This window comes from Solenopsis invicta, chromosome 3, assembly GCF_016802725.1.
Source record: "Solenopsis invicta isolate M01_SB chromosome 3, UNIL_Sinv_3.0, whole genome shotgun sequence".
Lineage (NCBI taxonomy): Eukaryota > Metazoa > Arthropoda > Insecta > Hymenoptera > Formicidae > Solenopsis > Solenopsis invicta.
This window is the reverse complement of record NC_052666.1, coordinates 17409625-17433846: the sequence shown is the minus strand read 5'-3', so window position 1 is coordinate 17433846 and position 24222 is coordinate 17409625. Positions and strand designations below refer to the sequence as shown.

Sequence of the window (24222 nt, the reverse complement as noted above, 5' to 3'; positions counted from 1 at the left end):
TTTAAGTTATGAAGTGAAAACGAATATTTTCTGCTTTAGTTAATGAATTGTAAACAGTAGATTGTATAATTAATTCACTCACCGATTGTTGCTACCGCTGTTGTTGCTGCTGCTACTGCTGTTGCTGCATTTTCTTTCTGATTAATACTGAAAATATAATAAACATAGATATAAATAGAATGTTTAAAGCAAAATTTATTGAGCTATTTTATTTAATTTATATAAACATGTAAATAAGTTAATTTATATTTTTAATAATTCAATGTCGACTTTCAGGTAAAATGTGTTTATCAAAATTAATCACAACGTTTTGACTTCAGATTTAGGTCCTTTTCAAGTGAATGCATATTATAAATGGTATGTAAGATATATGCAATTATTTGAATATTATATCTTATTTACACATTATATTTTATAAATTTTATCAAAGATTGAAATAAAAATGTTTTTTTATATTCAAATTGCGAACGCAAAAACACGCAGAAATATGTCTATTAATAAACTAATTAATATAATTACCCCCTTCCGTTAATTCTTTAAAGTAGGGAGGAGGGGGGGACATGATAAAAGCGTCAATGAGTCGATGATAGTTGCATTCGAATAGTGACGTTAAAATAAAATTTACCATTTTGCTGTCATTATTGTTATATAATATTATGGCATTTTTAAGTGTTTTATTAATTACTTTGATATGTGTTGTAGTATGTCATTACTTTTGGACAAATTACTTTGGAATATTCATTAATAATAGAAAAATAAGTCTTCTATCTGGTCCACCAAAATTTATGACACAATATCTTCGTGGAACTCCTGACGGTAACACTAAGTAATAATATGTTTAATTTATAAAAAAAGAAAAAAAGAATGAATGTGAATAGCATTTATTTCGGCCCTATGGCAAGCTTTCTACGGATAAGTAGATACATAGACGAAAACAGAGAGAAAAATGTACTTAAAACTAATAATATATAGAGATAACAGAACGTGAAATGCACAAAGGGAAATCATGCTCTTAAAACTAAATAAAATAAAATAACGAAACATAGACTAAAACAAACAGAGAAATTAAATAAACGCATGAGAATAGAAAATAATAGTGAAATAATAATATAAAAACATAGTAAGCGAATAGAAAGTAAAATGCACGAAACAAAAGTAAAAATAAAAATAAAGACAGAAACAGTCATTTATATACATATATATATATATACACAATTGAATAACAGAAAATAATATAAAAGAAATTATACCAACGTAAGAGAAAATAAAAGTAATACAGCAAAAATGAGGATTGAGAAGTATACATATATAGGGTGATGTAGGGTAAAGTGGGACGTGGGGTAAAGTGGTATTTTTATGTAGTAGTGAATTTAGAACAAAACGAAAAATTATCTGTTGCTTATCATGACAGCTCATGTTTCAATTAGTCATTGGAGTTTGTGTACAAACATTTTGTTCTGTACGAGACCGATCTTCAAAGTTATTTTAAAATTTTTCTTGTGTGTTTATAATACTCGTGATTTAAGTAAGTTTTTTAAGTGTTCAACAAAGGAAAGTTATGTGCAGTTATCGTTTTTTCTAAATAAAAAAAAATTTTGTAGAAACTAATCTAGTTTTGGTAATGAATGATTGCGTGCAAATTAACGTTGTGGGATAGAGTGGGTTTTTCATGTTTTCTTAAAGAATTAGTGCAAATCAAGTGATTTTATTAATTAGTTTAAATGTTATATGTATAAGAAAATTTAATATTAAATATTATTATAATGTGATAGTAACTGCAAACCAACAAAGAATTATAAGTTTAAATATTATAGCCATTATAGAGAGAGGAAAGGATTTTATTGCTCTATTTTTAATTATTTATTATTTAGAAGTGTTGATTAAACATAGAAGTCGGTTTAAATTGGTTTTATGGTAGGTTTTATGGCTGTTTTGAATTTCTTTGGTGTCCCACTTTAACTCACCATTTTTTAAAAGCCTAAAATTTTTTGTTTTTGAAAAAATAGCTAAAAATACAACTTAAAATCAAAATTTTAAAAATCCGCGATTATAAAAAGTTAGTTTTTTTTATTCTCTAGTGAAAATAACCATTGATTGTTTGAATTCAAATTTTTGACACTTCTATGGAGGCAAATAAAAAACCCGTTCTACTTTACCTCACATCATCTATGTATATAAGAACACGTGAAAGAGAGAGAAAGAGAGAGAGAGAAATTTTTTTAAATTATCACGAGAAAGAAAAAAAATTTGCAAAACTTTATAATAAATATCTTTTCAATAATAACTATAGAGTTTAAATATATAACCACAAATTTCATCTAATTCAATACCTAGAAATTATTTCATTGAAATATTACTTGTAAATAAAAATCATACTTTTCACCTAATTCAAAATAGTTTGATATATTAGTCAAACATGTAACAAAATAATATTGAGAAAAATATTGTTGAAACATTGCTAATTAGAAATTAAAAATAAATATCCTTATTATTTTTATATTAAAGTAAAAGATATTAAAATAAAAGGTAACTAAAAATATTATATATTTTAGAAAGTATTTCATATGCAGTATGTATTGTACACATATTTTATATTTTGAAATATATTCTCTCCCTTTCTCTCTCTCTCTCTCTCTCTCTCTCTCTCTCTCTCTCTCATTCTTCCACAACTATACCATAATTTTATACATGAAATGATGATAAAAATCAATCTGCTTTCCAAAAAAATTATTACAAATTCTATTTATATGAAAATTGTAGCGTTTGATGCTTCTATAACAATACAATATTTTGCATAAATCAATAATAAATAAATAAGTAATTAACTTTTCAAATTAATAAATTGTATAATTTTATACTACATATTCTTATATTTTGTACTTGGTACTACATATATAATATTGTTTTATAGTCCTGTTTATTACCAAAACAGTAATTTTGTAATTTTTATTTCTGATACGAAAATAATTTTGCTACTGATAAGGAAAGAATTTAATAATTGTTCACTGATAACATAACGGAACGTATATAATGAAATGAGACAATATCCCTGTTATTTAAACTATATGTTATGTAATTGTTTCTTCAATTGCTTACTATCGTCATAAAAGTTTGTATAAACTTTATATTAAAAATTATTAAATGTATATATACGAAGAGACATAAATATTTGTATTTATTACATGTTATATACATTTATAGTATAGTATTGTCTTCAAAATATTATCAACAAATCACAGAGACGTATTAGCATCTTAAAATATTACTTAAAACAATCTTGAAATAAGAATTGACTTTAAATATAGTACTTAGGCTGTTACTATGATCCAGAGAATTAATATATGATAGTGTACAGTACATAAAATTAGGAAATATATATTGCAAAATTTATCTCGAGGACTACGTGAATAATTGCGCAGTTTGTATAAAAAAGATGTAAAAAGATATAAAATATTTTTTAGGTTTATTGATTATTTTAAGTATAGTGGGAAAATATTATCCATCCCCATTCAAATTATCGACAAACTTCAATTCATTCGTTGTAATATATGAACCAAATCAAGCAAAGGTAAATAAAGAAATGAATAACGTTTTATTGTATAAAAGTAAAAATTCTACTTCACTATATTATACTAATCCCAGATAACACAGTGAATTAATCAAGAGGTATTCTTCAAGTTTTCAGCGGAAAGTTGTTACTGAAAATGCGTGCTAAGAATTATGTATTAATTTCCTTTTAGATTTTAATTTGTAATGCGTTAATTTTACGATAGTGGGCGACGTTAATTTTAAATTTGTAATACAAATTTGTAACATATGGAAAATGATCCAAAAATCAAATTGAAAGGTTTTTATTTTTCGCGGTTGAATGAATATAAAAAGTATTTATATTTTTCGTCAAATATACATAAACGATTAGCACGAACCCAGCTCGGTTTACATACACGTTAATTAGATTGTTTTTAAATTTTAAAATTTACGTTTTAACAACGTGTATGTAATAACAATGAAATAAAGCATTATGAATTTTCGATGAACCATTCATCTCTGTGTTATCTGGAATTATACATATCCATTTTTATGTAACTTATTTCAACTAAACGGAATTATTTTGTAACATATATAGATATTAATTTTCTTAAACAAAGCCAATTATAAGCAATGAAAATAATAATAACATTTGCATAATATTACAGACTATTTTACATAGCCCACATTGTTTAAATAAAAGTATATTCTACAAGTTTACAGAACAACAATACGGACAAGTATTACTAACAGTTTCTGGTAAGATATATTTAGAAAGATAAAATTAGTTAAAGATATAATTTTAAAATTAGTTGCTGTCTTCCAATTATTTAATTTATATATGAAAATAGAAGTAAGCTCCTATTCTTTTATTATTGCATATTTTTGTTAACATTATGTTGGAAGTGTTTGCTTATAAACTATATTTTATTTATACTTGCGTTAACTTATAATATTTTGTTATTTGTATTTTGACAATATTGCAAATCAATAACTTGAAGCAGATTGTCTCGTTAACATTTTCAAAATTAAGATATAATTTATAATTGATTATTTTGTTTCTTTTTTCCATGCCATTATAATAAACAAATAATTTTTTGTTTCAGAATCTTTATGGAATCGATATCGAAAAGTAATAGCCCCAAGCTTTGATCCAAATATATTGCAAGAATATTTTCATATATTCGTCGAACAATCTCTAATATTGGTAAACGAATTAGAAAAAGTTGGAGTAAATGGAAATGAAATTACGTCTTTTAAACATATAAGAATATGTGCTTTAGACATTGCATGCAGTAAGAATACAGAATTTATTTTACTTGTAAATTATATAAAGATTTATAAAGAAAGTCATTTATGTTTATCCCGAATTTTTTGTTTGATCCAAATCCGTTTTAGAAAAAACAATTAGCATCGTAAAAATTTAAGATCACAAAATTTATAATTTAACGATAAAAATAGTTGATTTTGTTTATCACACAGTTAAATATCTTTTAATTAAAGCTTAGATATCAATAACTTTTATAAAAAAGAACAAAGTGCCTAATATGCAAAAAATATAACTTTTACAATAACAAAATTGAAAGCTTTAATTTCACTCGAATCGCTAACTTACTTCTGTACTTGTATCAAGTTTATTAATGATCAATTTTTTTAACTGCTAAATTTGTTACTATTTTATTAGATATTTTAATAAGATTTAGAAGTGTGTTATAAAAGAATATCAGCATGTGATATAGCCGTTAATAGAGGAGAAGAGGGTATTATGGCTACTGTCGACAATATAGCTATCCCTATTATTTCCGTTATTAGATGACGTATTCTAACAATTGCTTATGGAATTATTCGTTTAGTAACCCACCGTTTTTTAGTGATGCTAATATGCCAATACATAATGACTGACAATTGTTATAAGGCATTTTTACTTTTGAGCACTTCCTAACTTTTTCAAGATACACTTTTAATCTTTAATTACACACATTTCCTCATTATTTTTAAACTTGAGTATATTATCACACGAAGATACATACACTCGAGTGTTTTATTGTTATTCAACTTTTTATTCGGCCGTATACATTTTGAATTATACAAAGTTAAAACAATAATACGGAATTTTGTTAATATGGTTTTTTAAGCAAAATTTTTATATCGAAAAATTTCTTCGATAAATCGATTGTGTTAAAGAACGGTATTTAGAAGCATTAGAGACATCATTTTATGCTTGTTGTTTAATGTTAAACAGGGATAAAATAATATTTTTAATAAAATTTCTAATCGTATTTCTAAAGCTTCTAAACGCAGGAAAATTCTAAACAATGAAAAATTAAAAATATATAATTTTGTAACAAGGTACTATGTTTTTTTAAACTAAACTAATTTTTTAAAATTATTTTTATGTATAGCTATATTACAACCACTTTTTTTCTTTCAGCGATTATGCAGTGCATTAGATTTTTATAAACCACGTCCTAAGTAATAAATATTTCATTACTTTGTGTCTAGAATATGTCAAACAACACTCTGACGAATGTAATCGTTCAAGTTTCAATAGAAAATATTAATTATAAACAAAGTTATTCAATAAAATGAAAATCGGTGCCATATTACCTTCTTCTCCTGTAATAATGCTTTAAAACAAACTACACAAATAATAAAATAAACTCACGCGAACAATGATTATATTTATGTGCTCATATATCAATACTTCACGCTAAAATGTTCATTCTCTTTAATATTATATCATATTTTAACATATAATGACTAAATAATTAGACAGATAAGCTGATATTTAGATTAACAAGTTTTTTCTTGTTTATAAAGAGACCATGATAGGGATCAAATTAAAATCACACGTAAAAGATCAATTTCTCGAGTCAATAACAAGGTATGTCAATCTACATTTTTGAACGAGTGCGTACATTGTAAGAATGATTCTTTTTTTAAATTAATTGAACAGGATTTTTCTATATATTTTTAAGTGAAAAGTGTTAAATTATCTACATATGTATACGCATGCGTATATATATAATACTAAATATATATCTTAAATACATAAATGAGTTTTATTTTAAAAGGAACTTGTTTCAGACTAAAAGAAATTTTGAGATACAGACTGTTTTCTTTAATGACATGTGGAAGTTATATGGTTTTCTATAATGCTGTATTTAATTTTACTTCTTTGGGACGCGAACAACGAAAAATTTTAAAATCGGCGATTCCTCATATTAATAAGGTATACATTAAATATATTTTTTAATATACAATTGTTTAATATTTTACTTATTTTACATTGTACATATTAAACAGATAATGCAGGAACTGCAACAGCAACGATTAAATACAATGCATACAATGGAAAGTCACGAAAGTCGTAAGTATATGTACATACATATATGTATTATATATACACATATGTTCATATTTTTTATAAAACTAATAATTTATGATATTGCATATACAGTTTGCAACAATTACATGCGCAGTTTCAAAATTGTAATTAATTGACGTTGAAGTGCTGTGTATCTTTTTTAATATTGAAATGTTGTCTCTTTTTAAACATGTTAAAATTTTTTAATTATCTTTTAATATAGAAAGTATGTAGAATATTTATCATCACATAATTCAAGAGATAATTAAATGTTGCTAATTTTTATTTGTTTAATATAGATAGAACAGTTCTCGACATGCTGTTGGAAGCACTTAAAAACGAAAACGTTACGGATAAATCAATTCACGATAACATAATAATGCTTGTTATAATGGTACGTTAACTCCGTATGCAAACATATTTCTATATAGATGATAAAATAAAATTTTATCTTTTTTTATCAGGCCAGTGAGACAATCAGTATTACTGTAGATTTTGCTATCTTTATGTTAGCAAATTTTCCAGAAATACAAGTATGTATATGTATATATCCTTTTCAAATAATCAAACTTAGTTATTTAAATGGAACGTTGTAAATGATATAACTGTAAATTATGAAAAGATGTTTCCTCCCCTCTCTCCAGTATAATAATAATAATATAATTAAAAGAACTTGTTTTTTGTGTGCATACATAGTACATCATATTTGAGTAAATTAAATTGTGATAAACTCTAATATTATCTTGATTAATCTATATTAATATAATTTTGTTGTGAATACAAATTGGATTTTGTTTGTATAAATAATTTTTAAAATATTTAAATTTACAATTTAAATTGATTGAAAACATATGAAATTTATTATAGATATTGCAAGTATTTGTTAACTTCAAATATTACGTGTAACATTCAACTTAAGATAATACTTCAAAAAGTTAATAAAAAATAAATCTCTAAATCTGTATCATTATCAACGTTTCGATGATACTTAAAACAATATCAATTTCTAAATTCAATTAATGAATAATCTACGACACATTATACATTGTATCATATCAAAATATAAAGATTAATTTTATTTAATTTTATAAAAGGAAAAGGTATATAAAGAATTAGCGGAAATTTGTGGCACAGAAACACCGATGTCTGCACCAGTCAAATATGATGATTTACAAAATATGCATTACTTGGATCGAGTTATTAAAGAAACAATGAGACTTTTTCCTGCTATTCCTATACTTGGCCGACAATCAGTAAAAGACATGAATATAGGTACGGTCGATTTTTGTAAATAAGTGAATATTACTGATAATTTTTGCTGTTATACTTATTGTACATACGTATGTACATACATACATAAATAAAGAAATTAAGTTTCAGGAATATAATGGAATATCATTATGCGTATCAATTAACAAAAAAATTTAAAGTATTACAAATAGTAAGAGCGATGACATATATATTTTGATTAAGTTTTATTATTAATAAAGAATTAAATAGAAAAGTTATTTTAATTAATTGTTAGTAAATAATATTGTTTTGTCAATGTTACATTTATAGCAAAATTCGTTTAAATAAAAAATTTTAAGTGAATTGTATTATTTATTATTTCTATTGTAATAATGCTTGAATTAAAAAAAAATGTTTCAGGAAATTTTAGTTTACCAAAAAATACTAATGTTATGATAGCACTTATACTGATGAATCGACACGAAATGTACTGGCCAAACCCGTTGAAATTTGACCCAGATAGATTTCTCCCAGAAAAAATAAAGGATGTTCCGTCGTATTATCACATCCCTTTTAGTGACGGACCGAGAGATTGCATAAGTACGCATAAATAAATTACAAAGAATTGTTATAAAATTGATTTACATATGACTAATAAATTTTCAGGTGCGAAGTACGCGATGATTTCTATAAAAGTTATCCTAGCTACTTTGGTACAAACATTTGTATTCAAAGTAGATAAGAACATTCATATAAATAAAATAAACTTAGGGATGGACATAATGTTAAGTGCTATTGAACCTTTAAAGGTTAAGATTGAAAAACGGAATCTTTAATAAAGTAGCAAAAAGTATGTTAAATAAAAAGAAATATTATTTTGCCAATTAACGTTATTATTTAATTTTTAATTTTTAAGGTATATTTAATTTTTAATTACAATTGTATTATGCCTTGTAACTATCTAATATATAACATAAAGAAATAAAATTTTTTAATCTGGATATTTATTGCAAATATATTTTAATTAATTAACATTATGGATGTGCCATTTATCATAAACTTTTAAATCAAACTTAAAAATTTTTAGTAATGTAACATGAAACTACATTGAACGAAACAATATTCTTTTACATATTTAGTCTTTATTAAATATTTTCATTTTTAAAATTTAATGTTTTTGTGACATTTTGTAGAAATACATAAAATTAAATAATAAAACATTTTTGATTAACAATTAAATTTTTTAATGTAATTTTTAATCAAATAATGTATTCATATTTTTACAAATTAAACAATTCTGTTTTGCTCAATGCGCAAATTTTAAATATTAAATCCTTTAATTGTTATACAAATATATAACATTGCAACAACGTATATTGTTCTAATAATTCTGATAATTATACATTATTGATTATATTAATCGTCACATACGTTTATATTTGTAAATAGTCGTCATTTTTATACGCATACAAATTATTAGTCACAATAATTAAACAATTAAATAAACATGTATGCAATTATAAATATTTATTTTGATAAATTGTTATCATATTTTTACTTTTACTTATTAATTGTAATAATTAAATAAGAAAATAGAATAAATATTTTTTGATTAATGAGGATCTTGCTAGCTAATAATATAATAGTTTTTATGTTTTATATACATTTTCTACAAACTGCGCGCTGATTTGCTATCTTGTCAGTCTCAAACTGAAGTTGGAATAATATTATAAATTAAATTGATAAATAAATTAATAATAAAATAATTATGCTATAATAATTCTCACGAACACTTTAAGACAGAGTTTCAACATTGACAAAATAATCACGCACTTTATAGAACTGTAAAATTTATATAAAATTCATGTAAAAAATATTATTAGATGCTTTAACAAAAATGTTTTTTCCATGTATTTATGTCCGAGGTGACCGTTATCTCTCGTTATCATTTTTTGAACAAAAATAACTGACCTGTTTCCTATTTGCGTCACATTTCGGTCTAATTGTACTTATTATTATCCATAATAATTATGGTTTATCTTAATTAATTTATAGATTGTGATCATAAATAATATCTAATTATTCAAGAAACGATAGCGAGAGATAATAATACAATGACGTCACGGAACTTTTCGCTCGACCTTCGTAAAAATACTCGGGAACGATTTTACTAAAATATCTGCTTTAACTGGGTACAAAAATGTTTCTTCTGAAAACAATTTTTTAAACCATAATAATCAAAATAATTATAAATTATGACAAGTAATGCAGTAAAAATTTTGATTTCTAGCAATTAGTTCAAACATCTTACATAATTATTTCGATGGTCTACACAGAAAATTATTTTTAGATCTTGTCTTTTAAGGAGCCTGTCTTACCGGTCACATTTCCGGCACGCTCCTTGTCGCTAGTTAAATTTTTAAGTACTTCAAAATTGTTTTTTTGTATGTACTGTCATGCAAATAATGTATGGAACAACTATATGTAAGTAACAACGTATAGGTCACAAGGGTAATTTCAAGATTGCATGCAAAGCAATCTCTTCTGTCAATAAATTTAAAATAATATCGTTACAAAATAAATTTATATATATATTTATACTATATTATTTTATATATTTATATAAAATTATATATAAATTTATATTTTATCTTATACCATATATTACATAATTAATTTTAAAATTCTAGACATCTTTTTTTATAATTTCGAAATTGATTAAAATTTTTTAACAATGCAAAGATGTTGATTGTTGCAACAATTGTTGAGTAGTAGCAAGAATGTCAAGTCTATTTTATTTCTTCGTTACTTTATCGTTACTTTTATTTTTTAATAAAAACGATTTAGTAATGACGTTAGAAATTTTATTATGATAATAATAACGCTAGAGTTGGAGAACAATCATTTTTAACAAACCACTTGTTGTCATTATGCAATATTCATTATAAAAAGTAACTCAATTGACTCGTTACGTAACGAAGAAAAGTAACGCAAAAACTAACGCATTACATTTACTTGTTACGTAACGAGGAAAATTACAAGTTAGTATTTTTTAATGAGCAATGAATAATGATAACGAGTTAATTGTCAAAAGTAATTATTCCAACTCTGGCCTTACTATTATTATTATGGAAAATTCTAACATTATTACCAAATTATAAAAAAGTATTATAAAGAGGTAACGAGTAACGGCGGTACATACTGTAACTCATTACTTGCCATCCCCGAATGGGGGAAATATAATAAAAGTGTCTATAAGTTAGAGATAGTTGCATTCAAATACTGACATTTATATAGAATTGTTGTACTATTTTACTGTTATTATATATTCGTTATTATGGTTTTTACAGTTGTATTAATTACTTTAGCATGTATTACTGTAAGTTACTTCGTTTGGAATTATTGCCGACCATTCTTCGTTAGAAAAGAAATCACTTTGCCAGGTCCAAGGAAACTTTACACAAACTTTCTTCGTAAAAATACTGACGGTAATAGCAAATAAAAATATACATAACTTATAAAGAAAAAAATTTTTTAAATTAGTATAAAAAATCTTTAACAGTTTTCAAAGTTTATAATTAAATGTTTTTATATTTTTTAATTTAATACAATAACTAAAGAGAAAAAAACTTAAAGTTTAACATATATTTACATATTTCACTTAATTCAATATCTAGTCATTATTTCAATGAAATACTACTTCTAAAAAATTATTTTTGATTGCTTTTTACGTAATTCAAAAAATTGATGCAATATATAATATTAGTAATATATTGGTAATAAATAACAATAAATTGTCCTTATTATCTCATTTATAATGAAAGTAAAGTTTGAAATAAGAGAAAATTGAGAACTAAATATTTTTTAAGAAGTATTTCATATATTACAGTGTATTATACATCTATATATTTTTTATGTTTTATAATATATTTATTCTTTTATAATTGCAACAATTTTTTATGATATTAAAAAATGACAAAAATCTACCTTTTCTTTAAAAAAGTATTATATAGTTTTGTTTAATAAAATTATATATTTGGAACTACAATAATATAATATTTTACATATAAAAATATAAAATATTTTGCAAATAAAAATTAGATCTAATGAATAAATAGCTTTTCAAATTTATGAATAAAATATTTTTTTTTTACCTTTGTATCTCACATTGCTTTTTATTGTAATTCAAGTTTATGCCTTCTATCTATTATTAAAATAATAATTTTGTAAATTTTAATAAAAAAATAATTTGCTTTCTAATAAGCATAGAACGTTATAAAAATTATAAATAAGAATTATAAAATTCCATTGTAAAAATATAAGTTTATTAATAACATAATGATATGCATGTAATGAGATATCTTTATTTATATAGTCTATATTTTTGTGTGAATAATTAATTTTTCAGTTATTTCCTGTCTTAAAAAATTTTGCATAAACTTTTTATATATTATCATAATATATACGAATAGTAAAAAAAAAACATTTCTGTATTTTGTATATGTTTATGCATAATATATAAATGCATTATACATATGTTTATTATTTATGTTACAAGAACATACAAAACTGGAAAAAGTATCTATATCATAATATTATAAAAATAATGTTCTTCACCAATAAATAAACTTACGTGTTTATTTTTATTTAATTTGATAATGTATTATATCAATCAAATATTTGAAAATTTCGAACATTTGTAAATGACAAAAAATTATTGATGTGTCAAATGCTCTTAGGTACATATAATTCCACCCCTATTATGAATATATTTCAAAGATCTAAATTATTCTAAATTTGTTTTTAGAATTTCTGAATATTATAAATTCATTGGGGTTTTATTATCCATCTCCATTCCAAATAAAGTTGAATTACACGCCACTTGTTATAATATACGAACCAGATCAAGTAAAGGTAAATAAATAACGTTTACATTTTATTAAATTGCTATAATTCTATGGAGGTCACGGTCTTGAAAATTATTTGTGGGGTGAATTTCAGAAATACAATGGTGTAAAAGTTAGAGAGCGATAAAAATTTTTGCAAGAAAGCTGCATAAATTAAAAAAGTTATTGTTTGGGGCTGAGTGTTACTTAAAAAAAATATTTTTGCATATATCTGTTAGCTACCGCGACCTCCGCAAGGTTAATTGCTATTACTTTTTATTTTGAGTAAATATTTAATTTTATGAAAAGTGTCACGGATATACAAATTATTATTACTTCTTCAGTTATCTAAACAAATCATACTTTTACCAAATTTAATAAAGTGCAAGATTTATTTTCCGAGAAATAAGAGTGTCGCTTTAGAAGACCTGTAATGGTATTGACAAATTTCCTCTATATAAAAATTATATATATTATTTTGCAATTTATATTAATTACGCACAATTATTTTTTAAAATATGTATTAATTAATGAAACAAATGTAGTTAAATAAACAATAAAAATTTTAATAATATATCATATTGTATGTGACTTTGCAGGACTTTTTACAAAATCGAGATAACTTAGACAAAAATTTATTATATAAATTTACAGAACACATATTCGGCATGGGATTACTAACAGCTCCTGGTAAAGTATATATTTAATATATTTAATATAATTTATAATATAACAATATTAAAAAAATAAAACATTTTTAATTATTTGCTTTCTTATTAAAATGTTCTTATTATTTCTATCTTTTTAATATTATCTATATATTTAACACATGCTTTAGAATCTATATGGGCTCACAGTCGAAAAGCAATAGCACGAAACTTTAATCCGATCACATTGCGTGAATTTTTTAATATATTTGTTGAACGATCTTTAATGTTGATGAACAAATTAGAAAAAGTTGGATTAAATGGAAAGGAATTTACCTCTTTTATGCATTTAAAAACGAGTGCTTTAGAAATTGCACTTGGTAAGAATAAACTTATTTATATAAATAAAAACTCATTCATTGAAATCAAGTCATTTATGTTTATTCGCATATTTTTGTTTCATCTGATTAAAAGGTACAGTTTGCACTGTACAAATTTGAGAATATTAAAAGTTTTATAATGAATGAACGACAACAGCAAGTTTATTTTATTAAATAACTATAAATTATAATAACTCAAAAATAAAGTATAAGATTTTAGAGAGTTTCATATGCAAGATTATATTAAAATTTGTAAAGATTAAGTCTTAATTTTACTTGAATTACTTATAATTATAATTTGCAAATTATATCAAAATTATTTTGTTAATAATAAATTTTAATTTTTAAATCTGTTGCTTTATCACAGAGATATTTTAATAATAAGATTTTTTAAATATATTTTTTAAAAGATTTAATATAATAATATAATAATTACAAATTAAAACAAGCAGTCTCAAAATAATAAAATAAACGTATGCTGATCACTTTCACGTAAAATAATGAAATATTCATACTCTTTTAATGATTTTAACATTATATGCCACATTTAATCAACATGACATATAATTAGGCAGATCCAAGGAGCACAAGGTTATAAGAAAGTTTTTACAACTCTATGAAACGTTTATATACCATACATTATACATAGTGAAAAATTATACAAATGAAAAGTTAATGTCGATTATACAATCATTTATAGTTTTTATGTTTACATAAGAATTAGTCGTTAGATTCATTTTAAGTGATTTTGTACGTTCATTATTTAGCTGTCTTGTATAAATATATTAATTACGTTACCACCTGCTCTTTTGAATTTATAGTACAGTTGTAAGAAAAGTTTCAAAATTTTTAAGAAAGTTGTGTGAACATTTCTATAACTATTATGCCATTATAACTAATTGTGCTCCTTGGGGTTCATATTGATATTTCAAATAACAAGCTTTATTTTATGTATAATAAAGATACTATGATGGGTATTAAACAAGCAGATTTAAAGACAATAAATCTATATGTGGAATCAGCTGAAAAGTACGTAGTTTTTAATTCTAAATTCTCGCACATGTTACATTTTGCACAATTTATATTTTATATATCTTACGTAAATAATTATTTAGAATAAGGGTCTCACACACCTCAAATTTTAATAAAAATGTACTTCAAATTATATTTAATAATAAAAAAAAGTTTTATTCATTTTATTGTAAATACACTGCAATGCAACATGGCTCTGACATTGCAAGGCAATCTTACTAAAGGCGAACATTTTCATTTTGCTACGACTGCATCAATGTTGTAATTACATTGCGCAATCTGCAATATTGCAATGGGATATTTCTACAATTTTTCTGTGCTGTGTAGATCTAACTTGCTAATTTTAACACTTATAATAACTTACTTCGTGGGGCAGATTGCCATGTTTTTCTCCAAGATTTTTTCATTTTGAGTGAAAATGCATTGAATAAATACATTTTTATTAAGATTTGAGATAAAGCCTTTGTTCTGAATAATTATTAAATAATAAACTTATCAATCGACTCGTGATGTCATATGACTAGCCCGAGACAGTGACAATCGAGTGTCGTTCGAATGAATCTTCACAAACATAACAGACAAAAGCGAAATGACTCAGTGTCGTTCAACAATTTTAATATCGTACGACTAGTAGCGTCTCATTCGACATAAGTTTATTATTTTACATAAAATTTAATTTAAACAAATCCTATTCAACACAGAATATTGCAGCAATGTTACGATAATATTCTGCAATATTGTTTTATACTGCCCCAATATTTTATGTTGTATAAAAATATGTTCCAGAATAAAAAACATTTTGAGACGTAGGATGTATTCTACATGGATAATGAACGAATTATCATTTTATAATTTTATATTCAATAATTTTTATGCTTTGGGACACGAACAAAAAAAGGTCATAAAGTCGTTAGGCTCACTTACAGATATGGTACATACTGAATACATATATGTCTTTTATACCAAATTTAATGCTTTGTTCAATTTACGCTCTATATTCTTATGCAGATGACACAGCATCAGCTGTATGGAACACATGGAGAACATACAAATAAAACGAAAAACCATACAAGTATGTATATCCACATTTTATACAAAGCCAATATTTTATTATATTGCAGAGTTAGTTTGTAAAATACATAGTTTTAAAAGTTGCAATGAAATTGATATTAAAGTGATGTGTACTGTTTTTAATATTAAAATATGTTACCGTATAATTTTTTAATATAAAAAGTATATAGATTATTCATCACAAAACTGAGAAAATAATTAACTAACAATTTTTTTATTTATTTAATATAGATAAAACGTTTTTCGAGATGATGCTGAAAACGTTTTCTAAAAAAAACTTTACGGAAAAATTAATTCGCGATAATATGATTACTCTTCTTTTAACGGTATGTTACATTTGCATATGCAAACATTATATTTCTAAATATTCCTAAGTAAATAAAATAAAATTTTCTTTTTTTCATCAGGCCACTGATTCAATCGGTGTTACTCTAAATTTTGTTGTATTCATGTTAGCAAATTTCTCAGAAATACAAGTATGTACATATATATGTATATTTATTTTATTTCAAGATAATCAAATTTACTAGTTAAACAAAGTTAATGGTAAATGACGTGATTTTAAAATACACAAAATATAACTCAAGTAATAATCAAAGGAGATATTTCTTTTTCACATTAATTAAATAAATTATTAGTATTGTAATAATTTTCCCAACATGTTTTTTACTAATCTATTATATTAATATAATTGGATTGTAAATACAATTTGGATTTTATTTGTATATATGTTATTGAAAATATCAAAATTTATACCAAAATAATTGAGAATATAGCCTTATACGAAATTTACTATAGCTTTATTAAGTATTTGTCAATTATACTACAATAAAAAAATTAAAATTAAAAAAAATTTTTAATTCCATAAAATTATAAATAAAATAAAAATAAAGTATGTGTATTAATGTCATAACGCTTTGATTATTCCTAAATTAATGTCAATTTGTAAATTTGATTAATAAATCTGTGACATATTATATGCATGATATGAGTATATAAAGAAATGTTCTATTTAATTCTGTAATAGGAAAAAGTATATAAAGAATTAACAGAAATATATGGTACAACAAGTGTAAAGTCCACACCAATTAAATACGAGGATCTACAACATATGAATTATTTGGATCGAGTTATTAAGGAAACAATGAGACTTTTTCCTACTATTCCTCTAGTTGGTCGAAAGCTAAAAGAAGATATGAAAATAGGTGTGTTTACATTTATAAATAGAGAGATTTATGTAATAACTTCTATTTTGCATTATTCTCTTATTATGAATGTGTTTTAGGTATAATATATAACATCAAATGTTTCAGGTGAATATATAATACCAAAAAACACTAATGTTACCATAGCATTTATGCTGATGTATCGAAATGAAAAATACTGGCCGGACCCGTTAAAATTTGATCCAGATAGATTTCTCCCGAAAAGATTAAAGGATAATCAATTATCTTACTTTGCTCCTTTTAGTGATGGACCAAGAAATTGTATCGGTAAGTCTGAATTAATTATGAAGTATTGATATAAAATTGATTGAATTGATTAATAAACTTGTAGGTATGAGATATGCGATGACTTCTATGAAAGTCATTCTGGCTACTTTGGTACGAACATTCGTATTAAAAGTAGATGAACATATTCCGATAAATAAAATAAAATTACAAACAGATATAACAATATCTCCCATTAAGCCTTTCAAGATCAGGATTGAAAAACGGAATCTATAATAAAACAGTAAAGAAATAAAATATATTCGAGGCTAGATCTTTAAAGATTTCTGGTAATTAAATCTTAATCAATTGGTGTCTTAAAAAATTAAAAAATTTTCTTATTTTTTAAATGTTTGTATTATAACACTTCATAATTATTACTATATAAGTAAAACTTACAGAAATAACTCTATATTATATAATACAAATAAAAAAAAAGTTGAAAAGATTAAAAAAGAATTTACCTTTCGTAATTTCTGGTCAATATCCATTCTGCTGTATAATATTTTACTTTATTTGTTACTTCATGCGAATAAGACTCTTGCATTCGCATTTTGTTGTTTAAAACATTAGTGTAAATGTTACTTACACAACATATATTTACATTGTAATATATATTTACAATATATATTTAAAAAATTAATCGAAAAATTATTGTCGAAAAGTGAACGTTTTAAACTGTATTATTATTCACATTTTATATCTTTTCTTAACTCGTCCATTGTCCTGTTACCATAAAGCGCATTTCTTGTCTGGGTTCATTCCCTTTCCTGCCGGGCAATTGTAAGCTTTGGAGAATTCAGGGAAGTTCGAGTAACTTCCCCGTATTCTCGTTTCTGGCATAGGATGCTCGTCCAGCTGAAGCATTCGTATTTGCTGCGGCGTGGCATTTTGGCAGAAGGACTGAAAGAATTAAACCGTTGATAATAACTCCTACTTTCTATCAATTATCCATCGAACGGTATATATCTTCATGTTGCGATACTTGCCTGCGCAAAACCCATAAAGAAGATCTGATCGTCACTGTACTCCTCCATTCCCTGTAATCGCATCTCAGGCTCGTTTAATCTCGCTTTTCTGTTCTTGTACGCATAATACGCAGCTACGATACCAGCAGAATCACCGATGTTTTCTCCTAGCGACAATTGTCCATTTACCTGTCAAATTTCGACGAGCGTTTATAGACAAATTGATATTGTCAAGAGTAAAGGTTTTAAGCAACACAAAATTCAAAGAGTTTTTAAAAAAGCACTTCCAGATTTGCAAGGCATTAAAACAACGTGGAAAATAAATAAAAAAATTTTAAGTGCAAATTTTACTCTAGGAAGAGATCAAAACTGATCTGTGCTAAACGTGATCATTATTTACTTCCGGGAAAAAATTATAATACATTTAATTATATCTTTTACAGTAAATTAAAATTTCCTTATTATCCTATATGTCCTGCATGATTGCTTACATAAGTTTTCGAGTCTTCCAAGCCTGGCACCAAATAATTATTGTACTGATCGACAAAGCATTTCGCTAATTTTTCGTACTTGTTGATAGTTGATTGCGTCCACCATTCTACAGCATTGCCGTCTTTGTCGTACTTACGACCTGCAAAAAGTTCATTCACACATATGACATCATACACAATATTTCACCAAAAATGTCAATCAAAAATTACCACTATTATCGAAGCCGTGATTTATTTCGTGTCCGATAACAACTCCTAGGCCTCCATAGTTCATGAATCTGATGAAAAATTGTATAACTTAGAAGGCAGAGAATCCAAAGAATTACATAAAAGAAGAATTTAAAAATTGCACAAAATACATTACATTTACAATTAAATTTTTAATAGAATTTTTTTTAACTATGTGTAAATTAAATGTATAATAATATTGTATAATATATGTATGTGAGATCTATTTTAATATTATGAAATCAAACTAGAGAAATATTCGACCGATACATGTAACATGTGCTTTATATATACGTGTAATTTTATATACTTGGTTGAGTCTGAGAAAGTATATAAAATCACACGTATATATAAAGCACTAAGATCTAGCTATGACCGAATAGGCCTTCTTATTTGAAATTATGAAATCAATTAATTTTTAAAATCAATGTAATTATATAAATTTATCCATCCCTGAATTAAGATGGATAAATATTAATATAAACTTATATTGTTTACATCGTTTATATCAATACTTACGCAGGACGATTTTCATCATATACAGGATTTTGCGTTATGGCAGCAGGGATAACTAAAAAAAACAAGTCAAAAGTAATCAATTCGGATTAGCACAAATGCGTAAAGAAAAAAAAATGCAGATGTTTTTTAAAATTTACCTATTTCATTGCTAGGAGGATTATAATAAGCATTTACAATCGTTGGTTCCATGAGCCATCTATCAAAAAAACAGTTGTTATTGTAAACATTTCGTGTATTGCTTTATCGAAATTATTTCATACTTAATATATAATATATAACATTAAAAAAGGATTGTATGGAAGTCTTACTCGGTTTTGTCGACAGGTTTTCGCAATTTAGATAAACCTTTTCTGTATTCAAATTTAAACACATTTATTGCATTCTCGAGATATTCCGAAGTGAGAATTAACTGAAACAAATGATTTCTAATATAATATTTTTTATAAATAAATCTAAAGTCTTATTTAATTTAAAACAAATTACTGAGAGAGAGAATATACTTTTAACAACTTTGTATAAAAATTATATATATGCATACATCTAGAAAAAGAGTTAGAGGGATCTAATACTTTTTTTATATTTATTACTTAAAAGTTTATAAAATATTATCATCAGTGTACTTACGCCCTTGTAATATTTATCGATAGCTTCATTGTTGAACCAACTGGGGAAGAGGATTTGATGTTTCATGCTTTTTAATTTCTCAAGAGATACTTTTTTCGTAGGCTCGTCCATCCAATCAGACGCTTTGATTTGTCCGCGAACGACATTTGCAATATCCGTGATTATGTCAGTGATCTAAAGTAAATAATTTAATTTATCGACCAAATTACACCAAATTTAATCAGTTTTATTTTTATTTATGTTTTTTTTTTTTTATATTAATACACAACTCACTTCTTTTTTACTTTCGAGCTGCACATATCTCTTGACATATTCTTGTGAAATTGCCTTGTGTAAATTGGCTTGCCTCTGCAAACATTTCTTCCACCTTAATAAAGTTTATTTAATTAATATTAGTCTAATTGATAATTACGCTCTTCTAAAGAATTACATCCAATAGTAGCAATAAATCGAAAAATTTCGGAAAAACCAACTTGAAAACTTCTGAATAAAAAATTTTCACAAAATGTGTATGCAAATATTAATAAGAATATAAACAAAGTTAAAAGTAGTAATTAATTATAAACAAATGTTAAAATGTAACATTTATAGCAAATATAATTACATATGTCTTTAAAAAAAATTTTAAATTTTATGCTATTATTAATTCTGTTTAATTGTACAAAGTTATACATTTCGTTACAATTCTATCGTATTTTTACAAAAAATGATGATAAAATCTTCAGTAATTAATTTAATATTTTTACTTATCTTTAGTTTATCATGTTTCGTTATATTATACGAGAGAACAATCTTCCCATTAACGATGACAACTATAAAAGAATTAGAAGTCTGCGAATAAAGCATTTGTGAGATCGAATCAAATCTCTTGAATTCGAATACGAATTGAACTTGAATCAAATTTTCATAAGTTTACATTATATCTCAATATAAAGGTAATAAAATATTTTCAGTGATGTCGAATCAATTGTGATCACAGTTAATTCGATTCGATTCAAATTCGTACTATTTGCACACTTCTAATAGTAATAGTAGTATATTAAATATTAATTACCTCAAGGATTCTGGTCTCTCGTTTTTAAACCGTGCGGCAAGTTGAACGGCGATCTCTTCCGTACGTTCGGTATAGGGTAACAAAGTTCTGATTATGGTCCATTGCATGTAGTTTACTGTAATCAAATTGCATAACATGAGAACCAAAGAATCATAGTATTTTTTGATAGAGGACTGTCATGAAACATTCTAAAAATCTTACTGATAACATGACTTGGCGTTTTTTCTAATAAAGGTACTAGCGACGTAAGATACTTTTTCGCTTGAACAATAAGCTTCTCGGATGATTTGATCGTAATCCTCTCACGCGCAAAAAGTTTTTGGATGTAATGAAGCCAGTTTATCTATGATAAAAAATATACAAGTGCAAAAAAGTGAAATAATATAAATATATATATAATATATCAATAATATAACTTGTTTATATAATAAATATATAAAATATTAAATTTTAATCGACCTTGCTCTTTCTAGGATGTTGCTTATCGTATGCATGTTGCAATTCTTTGATTGTTAACAAGTTGTAGATTTTATCGACGTCTCTTCTGTCTTCGAGGCTCATTGTCAGCTGTAGTTGTTAAAACAAATGAAATGGTGCAAATTAGTATAATTAATTCCTGACGTCTTTATATTAAACTGATCAAATAGATTCCGCTTCTTAAAATAAAATAAATGAAGATAATTTTATAAATTGTTAAAAATATGTCGAGTGATATAAAAACATTGAGCGAAAAAAAAAACAGTAAATTAAAAATAAATCCTGCAAAAAGGTTAATTTAAAAATAGGAAGAGTTAAAAGTTTATCGTTACAATTTTGAAATAAGGTAAATTTGAAAATTAAAATTCCAGTACACTGTGATCTCAATAACAACCTTAGCCAATTCAATCTCGAAATTCACGACGTCAAGAGCATCCTGACTGAGCGCCTCAGGTTTGACATACCCGCCCCTGTTTTCTACAAACATATTTGCAACTGTCTCGATGTAGGACTGATAAGTCGTCTTCTCCACAAGATCCTTTTCGAAACCGATCAGGATGTCACGCGGAGCGTAAAAGTCAGGTTCCATGACCTGAAAAACATTGATTTTGTGTAAGCCTTATTTTTTCGCCTCATTTTCTAGTTATTTCTTTCAACAAATGAAAATATTTGCAATTGCTATTGTAAAAGAATATATTCGTAAATAATTTTATATTATAGCAATAACATATTTAACGTATAAATAATACACATACTATAATGATGTTGCTGTCGGAGTTTTTATCATCCACCGACACTGCTATGCCGAAAAGGCCGTTGTCGAAGGAATTAGCTTGTAAAATGTCGCTAATTTGCTGCCATTTAGTATATTCTTTCCTTTTCCACTCCCTAGGGGACATAGTCATTGGCCATCCACCATTCTTCGTCACAACTCTGCTAAGAGCACTGATTCCAATCTTCTTCAGTTCCTCTGAAAGCCAAAGTCATACTATGCTCTTTCTTCTGAATTTGCAACATTTTTAAATTTGAAAAGTAATCGTTTCAATCAATCAATTTTTTTACAACGCAATCGTACATACCGCTATCCATGCACATGTTGTACAGCTTCCTTGCATTTTTCAAGGAAACCGTGTCGTCTGATCCGGGAGCATCTTCCATGATTACTGAATAAAGAAACAATTGCAAGTTTTGATTAAAACTGTAGCATATAGCAATCAAATTAATAATTAAAATATTTTCATTTTCATACAACACCGCCAATGCTCCAATAAACAGCAGTTAAAGTAACGATGTTGTACCTTTAATTTGCTCTGACGCTTTTTGACTGATAAGCGACAGCGAGCTAATTCTCGGATAGGACACATTTGCCGGATGATTTTTCATCCACCCGCCACAGGCAAATTTGTAAAAATTGTCACAAGGATCAACAGTACGGTCGATGTAGTCTGAGATTCTTGACGCTACAGAAAGTAACAAGGATGTCTTTATAAGTTAAATTAGATAATATACATTGTACCAGAATAATTTATAAATACAAAATCTATGAAGAAATAAGATGACAAAAATTCAAACACGTACCTTCACTCATGCAACCTTGAGTGGTGCACAATTCGTAATCTTCATTTGTATCACAATTATTGCTTGGAGCCGCGTGTAAACACGTTACGGCCACCAAGAAGATTCTGCAAATTTTTTTTAAGAAACAAAAGATGCAATTAATTGGAAATTATAAGTGATCACCCATTATTTCTAATTAATTACTAAATTTTTTGTCTTTGATTTTTCTTCGTTTTTTCTTCACCATTTAATTATATATCTCTTTTCTAAATGTAGAAAGTAAAATAAATGTATAACATAAAGCTACAAAGAATTGATTTAGTAATAGCAGTCTCGCTATAGTGTTCTGAATTAAATGTATATTAAAATTATACATTTTATTATTTTAACGCGTAGATACATATAGTTATAATAAGATATTTTTGTGACCAATTAAATATCACAATTTATCATTAACAATGTATACTTGCCGTATTATTACACCAGAAATAAATATACAGTAAAAATAAAACCTCATATCTTACATAAAAAAGCAATATATCCGCATGATGATATTGTATTGCTACAAAGAAGCAAATGGTACTTCTTCACAGAAATTGCACAGCACAATTCCGATGAAGACCGAACAATTTCCTTCACAAGAAAGCACCCTATTCGAAATTTCACTAATATA

General features: G+C 25.3%; 3 protein-coding genes across 3 annotated transcripts; 2 read left to right on the top strand and 1 right to left on the bottom strand.

The window, feature by feature from the left end:
* The first annotated feature begins 573 nt into the window (after positions 1-573).
* On the top strand, positions 574-9009 carry LOC105202785 (cytochrome P450 4c21). The gene is made up of 12 exons (XM_026135807.2): positions 574-816; positions 3462-3568; positions 4197-4287; positions 4635-4823; positions 6349-6412; positions 6616-6760; positions 6835-6898; positions 7195-7289; positions 7360-7428; positions 7990-8167; positions 8546-8725; positions 8792-9009. The coding sequence occupies exons 1-12, from the start codon at positions 657-659 to the stop codon at positions 8959-8961; spliced, it is 1512 nt and encodes a 503-aa protein (XP_025991592.2). The 5' UTR covers positions 574-656; the 3' UTR covers positions 8962-9009.
* A 2358-nt stretch (positions 9010-11367) lies between these two features.
* On the top strand, positions 11368-18300 carry LOC105202784 (cytochrome P450 4V2). The gene is made up of 12 exons (XM_011171459.3): positions 11368-11613; positions 12933-13039; positions 13611-13701; positions 13850-14038; positions 15001-15067; positions 15857-16001; positions 16079-16142; positions 16373-16467; positions 16549-16617; positions 17169-17346; positions 17455-17634; positions 17699-18300. The coding sequence occupies exons 1-12, from the start codon at positions 11463-11465 to the stop codon at positions 17866-17868; spliced, it is 1506 nt and encodes a 501-aa protein (XP_011169761.2). The 5' UTR covers positions 11368-11462; the 3' UTR covers positions 17869-18300.
* Positions 18105-24198, bottom strand: LOC105202795 (endothelin-converting enzyme 1). The gene is made up of 18 exons (XM_011171474.3): positions 24074-24198; positions 23571-23674; positions 23291-23452; positions 23072-23155; positions 22748-22962; positions 22387-22584; positions 21975-22082; positions 21717-21858; positions 21516-21630; positions 20735-20828; positions 20462-20635; positions 20146-20246; positions 19975-20033; positions 19838-19889; positions 19301-19368; positions 19091-19230; positions 18621-18788; positions 18105-18534 (listed from the first exon to the last, which is right to left on the bottom strand). Exons 1-18 carry the CDS (start codon positions 24094-24096, stop codon positions 18361-18363), a joined length of 2181 nt encoding a protein of 726 aa, XP_011169776.2. The 5' UTR covers positions 24097-24198; the 3' UTR covers positions 18105-18360.
* Between the last annotated feature and the right edge of the window lie 24 nt (positions 24199-24222).